The 7,179-nt window shown below is 49.0% G+C and overlaps 1 protein-coding gene across 1 annotated transcript; it reads right to left on the reverse strand.

The window, feature by feature from the left end:
- Positions 1-1,283: 1,283 nt before the first annotated feature.
- On the reverse strand, positions 1,284-6,765 carry LOC123189292 (auxin response factor 9). The gene is made up of 14 exons (XM_044601681.1): positions 6,342-6,765; positions 5,427-5,542; positions 5,227-5,322; positions 5,050-5,106; positions 4,601-4,753; positions 4,437-4,521; positions 4,118-4,208; positions 3,834-3,998; positions 3,357-3,476; positions 3,188-3,272; positions 2,891-3,059; positions 2,304-2,737; positions 2,019-2,209; positions 1,284-1,934 (listed from the first exon to the last, which is right to left on the reverse strand). The coding sequence occupies exons 1-14, from the start codon at positions 6,376-6,378 to the stop codon at positions 1,769-1,771; spliced, it is 1,965 nt and encodes a 654-aa protein (XP_044457616.1). The 5' UTR covers positions 6,379-6,765; the 3' UTR covers positions 1,284-1,768.
- Positions 6,766-7,179: the final 414 nt, after the last annotated feature.

Genomic DNA, 7,179 nt, shown 5'->3' on the forward strand with positions numbered 1-7,179 from the left:
ACCCCATGATACCGGCGGCGGATCTACAACGTTTAAAGTAATAGGAGGCGGCCTCACAATCGTTGACAATCTTCACAAACAAACTACGCCGCATTCAGTACCTTCTGCGGAAGAGACGAGGAGGGTATGTAGGTACCTCTGTGAAGTAGTCTTCCATCAAATGCTCGTGTCCGAGAGCGCGGTTCCGGTAGATGGTGACTCGTCCCATCTTCGACCCTCTCCTCTGATCCATCAGCCTCACGCGGTTTTCAAAGGATTGCGCGTCGATGAGGAGGCTCATCATCTCGACGTCGTCGTCTTGCAACAACTCGTCGATGTCCGAATCGTCGGATGACGACCAACCCGACGAATCGGACAACGAGTCCATGTCGTTGTTGTTCACCTCCATCTACACAATACAACAAACAATAAATTGTGAGTGCCAACAATGAATCAAAAAGGAAAAAAATAAAACAAAAAGGAAGAACAGGAAGCATACCTGCGGGTTGGGGGCGGGCGACGGCCGACGTCGAGGGGAGGCGGGGGCGTCTGGCGCGGCGGCTCGAGGAGGCCGGCCGGCCTCTGGCCTCTGGGGGCGGGAGGCGGCTGGGGGCGGGAGGCGACTGAGGGGCGGGGCCGAAGGCTGATGCGGGCGGGCGGGGGCGGGGCGCCGGGGCGGGGGGCGCCGGCGCGGGAGGCCGGGGGGCGGGACGCCGGGGCGGGAGGCGGCGGCGCGGGAGGCCGGGGGGCGGGGCTCGGGGCGGGGCGGCCGGGGGCCGGGGCGGGAGGCAGGGGGCGTCGAGGGGAGGCGGGGAAGGGCGGATCCGGCGGCGGGGAGCGTGGCGCAGGGGCGGGGCGGCGGCATCAAGGGGAGGCGGGGGGCCGGCCGGATTGGCGGCGGGCGACGGCCGGCGGCGCGGGAGGCCGGGAGGCGGGAGGTTGGGAAGGGAAACTTCTCTCCCGCGCGACGAGGGAAGGGAGTGCGGGCTGGGGTCGAGCGCCCCCCTCCAGCCCTCACTTCTACGGTTCGAAATTGGGTTTGAGGGTTGGACCCTTACTTTTTTTTGAGGGTTTGAGGATTTAGGGATTCTAGTCTTTGCGTTTTTTTGTTGCAACCCGCAAAAAAGCGGTTATTTACGAGGGTTTGAGGGTTTAGGGGTACTACTAGTAATGCTCTAAGTATGGTTTAAAGGCAGGCTCAGTGGGGGGCGATCATGCCGACATACCTCACGCTGGACCTCATGAAACGAAAGGCACAGATGCCCAATCTCTAAAGAACAAAAAGGCACAGATGCCAAAGACCATAAAACACAACTTTACTTCTTAGATATATACAGATGGCTTCCACGAGGGAGAAAGGTATACATGATACAAGGAAACATACTAACCACCGCCACCACTAGCGAAAAGGTTGCTGCTGCTAAAAGTAACAATTGCTGAACTGCATCAATTCGTACAGGTACCCAAACATCATCAATATATACATACGCCTATTTACTACTGTAGCAAGCAACGAGGGCAAGGTCTACGGCAATATGCATACTGCGGCTCACCGCCAGTTCTCGCATAAAACCAACTGGCGACAAAACGTCATGAAATGCCAGAATGCCTCTTCCAGGCATTCCTTGCTGACACAGAACCAAACCCACCACAGCAACGCACACAATGTCTTTTGTCCGTGAACGAATCATACGTGGCTCTCCCGAGTAGAGTGGATGATCATGGGCAATTTCCCCGAATGATCAAAGGAAGAAAGAGCGTAATTAGAGCAAAGTTAGCAACTTAGCATTCAGCAATCTGCATTGGCAAACGAGGCTGGGTAGTCTGAGCCACTCTGCGGAGTGGCCGATTCATGTGATGAGTTCACACGGCTGAGCTTGGCGGCCTTTGGTGCCAACTGCTTGGCCTCCTCATATGTATAAATGTAAATTCTTTTCGCCATGTTGCAAAACTCGCTGCAACAACATGAAGTAGAGTGGAATTAGGACTTGGATATAGGAAAGCTGCATCCATTCACAGACAGTGATAAGGGTACTTACTCCCAAGGATCGTCCCCAACGAGCATCATATCATCCTCTTCATCCGCATAAACAACCTGCCATTTCTTGAGTGTGGAACATAGCTCCCCCTGTATATCAAACATCTCCTCCAACTTGCGGTGAAGATCAACATACCCATATAGCTTTGTCAAGTCCACTGCTCTTCCAACTGCCATTCCTGTCATAATTACCTAGAGGAGGAATCATAATGAGGATCAGTACTAAATTACCCTGAACCCTACAAGAATTGAAAATTGAGCATCTTCAAAATGTGACAACTATCACCTTTGTGCAGCTTCTAACTTGGCGACTTTGGGTCTCAAGAAGAGCACGCTCACTGCTTGCTGCTTGGGCACCAGAGTTGTTCATATTGGATGGCTGCGAGAGCTCGCCAGAGTCCACGTCTACAGATGCAGCCGTTTGGTCATAACCATCACCTGAGACAGTTAGCACGGGTTGTGTTTCTTCCACAGCAGATCTTATCTCAATTCCAAATAATCTGCAACCACCAGCAGCTGGTTCAAGCTTTCTTTCAACAGTGACTTTGTTAGTACTTCCAGCATAAGAGTCTTCTCTTGATTCTCTTGCTGGCCAGTAGAACTGATTGAATGCAACGTTTGATGATGATGAGAAGCGTGAATTAGTAAATAACCCTCGAGCCTGTTGTGGCTCCGAAAATGAGAGGGTTTGGCTTGGTTCAGCCGGGGACTTCCATAGTCCTGATACAAATAGCACCAGCTTAGATATGTAAAACTCAAGGATAATGGACTAGACTACATAAAAATATGATATTCATGACTGAGAGCTGAGCATTGCATCCATAAACCACATATATTAATCGTAACAGGTGCTAAGGAGTTCATATATCTTACCAAATTTTGGAGCAAGTTCTGGAACCACAGAAGGTGAAGCTGGAAGTCGGGGACGCTTATTTCTCAGTGGAGGTTGAGGGGGTTGTGGATTAGCTGCATCCAGTGGCTCCAATTCCCATGGTGAAACTCTATCTGGACGAAGAATGGATGAAGGCTCATCCCATTGGACCTGGCAATAATTACAGGAAAGTATCAGATATGAGAAAGCAAACATGGAAACATGATAATGCACCACTAAAAGCACTCCAGAGAAACTGTAGTTCTAGTTGAACCCTCAAAAATACAGAATCTTAGTACCTTCAGAGATTTCCAATCAGAATCTGCCCATAGAGATGTTGACACCGTCGGCGTGCTCCCAATACCAATTATTGTTCCACTGAACCTGTAACCAGGGAAATGTTTGTCATATCCACCTAGATGGTTGGAATAAAGCCAACATCTCTTGTCAAAAGCAACCCCAGGTTACCTTCTTTCAAGAGCTTCATCGCCTTCAAATTTCATCTTAAATCTCATTCCAACAGAAATGTTCTGCTTCTTCGCTTCAAGGTACTTGTTAACACTCACCACAAACTCAGATTGACTTGTTCTGGAAACAAAATCAGAGAGGCCCGGTAAGCCTTATACACCAGATTGTATGGATAAAAAAAATCACCAATTGTTAATACTCATTACGACAACCATGATGCCATCCCAGTTAAGCAAAAAGAAACATTAGTTGGGTGAATTCTCGGACATAAATGCATAACAGGTATAATAGACCAAATGAGCAAGAGTTGTATCTCACACCTAAGCAGAATGTACAACATACATAAGGAATTGCCATAGCAATCAAGTAAAAACTGCGAAAAAATCTTTATTATCTTGCATTACTGCTTGGTTGCCAGAAATAACCATTACCATGCAGCAACGGGCATAACAAAGACGAAAACTGGTTGAACCTTACCTGGGTTTATAGAAAACAGAAAAGAGGGTCCCAGTGGAGATTGCATGGGAGGCTGTTGCAAGGACTCCAAGATGCATGCTGTGGCTTGATATCACAGATGATGGCATGTTATTTACTTGCCTCATATGCCTCCTTACTCCAACCCGCAACTCACCATTTTCACCTCTGCAAATGATACAAATATTACTTATTACTATTCACCAGAATTAAGCCGAGACAGGAGAGAGGTGAAAATGCATAAAAACTGCCTCCACGTGACAGGATTACAGTATTGTGTTGTGTACCTCAGAAAGATAAATGCATCACCAGCAACCAATCTTTTTGAGCTAACAAAGACACTCCAGCCAGTTGTAAGTAGATGTCGCCTAGGCTGTCCTGAAACACAAAACGCCGTAAGGTATGAGATAGAACCAGACAGAGGGAGAGAGAGTTCACACATAGTCATGAAGTAATGAATCAGTATATGCTGCATGTTTCTGCAGTAGTAAGAGTTCAGCATTCAATTGTGACATGAAGTGCTACACCGAAACAATTAAACAATAAGAACACAGCGACGAGAAGCTTAAAGGGGCTTCAAGCTGAATGCTCAAATTGTAAACTCACCCCGAAATATGTGACGAAAATGCCAGTCAGTTCCATGGAGATCTTTGGCTACCAGTTCTTGACATGGTGGATTCTGAGACATGTCCTGTGAAGCAACCCTACCATTCAATAAGCCAGAAATAGTGTAGACATCAACTGGAGTAAAAAATGCTTTCAATGCTAACCAGCGGAGGAAGACACTCTTCAGCATGCCTCCTAAGAACAGAGAAACCACCATGGGTACTCGTATCCGAAGCTGTCAGTGTCTTGCAAAAGGAATGTATGGTGCCTTTTTCGAGTTCTTTTGGCTCAGGACCCAAGCTTGTGAGCTCACCTTGCTAATAAAGGGGGTTCAAACAGGGAAATTAATGAATGTACATGTAAACAGGGACATGAAACTGAACTAACAAAGTACTGTAGACTGTAACATGAAAAGGGCATAAGATTGTACTCCCTCCGTTCCGAATTACTTGTCTTGGATTTGTCTAGATACGAATGTATCTAGACTCATTTTAATGCTAGATACCTCCGTATCTAGACAAATCCAAGACAAGTAATTCGGAACGGAGGGAGTACATTGGAAAGTAAAATGAGCCATTTGCATGTTAGCAATGGTTAAAACAGGAAGACTCACATTAGCCTCTGGTTGCAGCATAATTTGAGCGTAAACTTCATCTGAATCAGCTTCCGTCTGCATTACAGAGTTCAGCCGGTTAGCAAAGGATAACATTTCTAGCTGCATAGCTAGACCAACCATTTCCCAGACACTCCAAGCAAAGAGGTTGCAGCAGGCAGGTAAAAAGACACTGACCCGGAGCTCTACGTTGACCACGCTGCATAGGATTTTGGATGGTAGGTTGAACATCGGCAGGTACTGGTCAAGCTGCTGGTTTGTAGATGCCTCAAGCTATACAGTAAATCATGATCAGTTTGAGAAAAATATTATATCTAGCAAGAAGAATTGATCAAATGAGACAGGCAGGCAGAGAAGATATATAAACCGGTGAGTACCTGTTCCATATGACCCTGGGGAAAGTAATAGACTCGTTCGCCTTGTCTGGGTACTGTGATCAACGGACCGGCACAAGCATGCCATAGCTCCCGGAACAGTGCGTCGCTACAGATTCCTACATGGAAGCAATTGATTTACAATATTAATTAGGTGATCAGACGCTTTAGAACAGGAACAGCAGAGGCCAAGGATACATGGGAGTACGACACTATTTGCTTTCTAAATTTCCGATTGTTGCTCATTTATCATGAAATTTAATCATGATTAGAAAAGTTCAAGCACAAAACTCTACCCAACTGAAAGTGTCCGTTACTCCTATTTATCATTAGCGCATCAATAAAATACTGCCATGTGCTAAATTTGCCACCATACGGATTCAACACAGATCAAGCATATTAACAAAAATAGAAAATACTAAGTCACACGAATATCCATACCTTTTCAATTGACTGGATCACGCTTCGGAATCGGAAGAAAAAAAAGGAAGTGAATCACAATTCACATCACTCCATAAAGTGAATCGCAATTCACATCACAGGCATCGGTACGAGAGAGCAACCCATCACTCCATAAGGTGCGGTACTAAATACTATTACTAGAGAAAATTGGGCAAACATGGTGATTACTTTGAATAGAGGGCGATTTACTCGGATCAATAAGAGCGATTGCAACCCAAATACTGGAAACAAAATGGACAGGCTGGCATCGACTCAAGTTAGATGAAGTTTCGCTAATTTTTCTGCACAAGCAGTCAACTAGCCGAGTCCACTTACTTAATCAACTACCGACTCAGTTTAGGCGAAGCCTAGCTTACCATGAGAGAGAAACCGGACCAACTTTTAACCAAAGCAGTTCCCCGAAAGGCAAAAATCGCGTAAACGGAAACTGCGACAACAGAGGGCTGCAAATCGAACCTGGGGCACCGGCCGCGGAGGGATTCGCCATCGCCATCGCGGCAGCCACGCTTGCCGAGCCAAACGGCAAGAGAATTCTCTGTGAGCGACGAAACCAGGAGCTCCTCGCGATGTGCTAGCGTCGACGCCGCGGCCGGCCCCGCTCCATGGATCTGCCTCACAGGCCCTGGTTGCTTGCGGCCGGGCCTCGAGGAATTCCCGCGAATTGGGCGGGCGGCCGTGGACGGGGGACGGAGCGGTCGGATCCGGGTCACGTGGGAGGCTGCTCTCGGGGAAGGGGATCGGGGCTGCGGGGGAGGGGAGCCGGGGAGGAGGAGGTGGCGTGTAGCGTGTGCGGTGAGGAGGAGGGGGGAGGAGGAGGCGGGTGAGGTGTGTGTTGGCTTGGGATTTGGATGCTCGTGACTGAGTCGACTGGTCTGCTGGGCTGGGTTTTGACAGCGAGCGGCGGTCGCGGTCGCGGTCGAAGGAGGAGGGAGGGGAGGGGAGGGGGGAGCTGCACGAGGCCGAGGAGGCAGAGTGGGCGGGGAGACAGCCGGATCGGATGGATCACGGGCGGTGGATGGGCGCGCCGCGCGGTACGGGTGTGGGTGGGTCGGCAGTGGGTGGGTCGGGGCGGATAGGATTTGCATCGCATTTGGGTGCCCGTGCTTTAGTTTCACCCTGTTTTGCCCGTGTTTTCCTGTGTATGTATGGTCTTGGATCCATCTTGACGGCGACGGGTCGGTGGCTGGCGCTGCTGCTGCTTCGGAACAGGGCTGTTTGTTGGAGTAGCCGGCTCGCACGGCTTTCCCGTTACGGTACGGTACCCACACCGCACGAGGAACACGCCCGCCCTGTT

Source organism: Triticum aestivum, chromosome 2A (assembly GCF_018294505.1).
Source record: "Triticum aestivum cultivar Chinese Spring chromosome 2A, IWGSC CS RefSeq v2.1, whole genome shotgun sequence".
Classification (NCBI taxonomy): Eukaryota; Viridiplantae; Streptophyta; class Magnoliopsida; order Poales; family Poaceae; genus Triticum; species Triticum aestivum.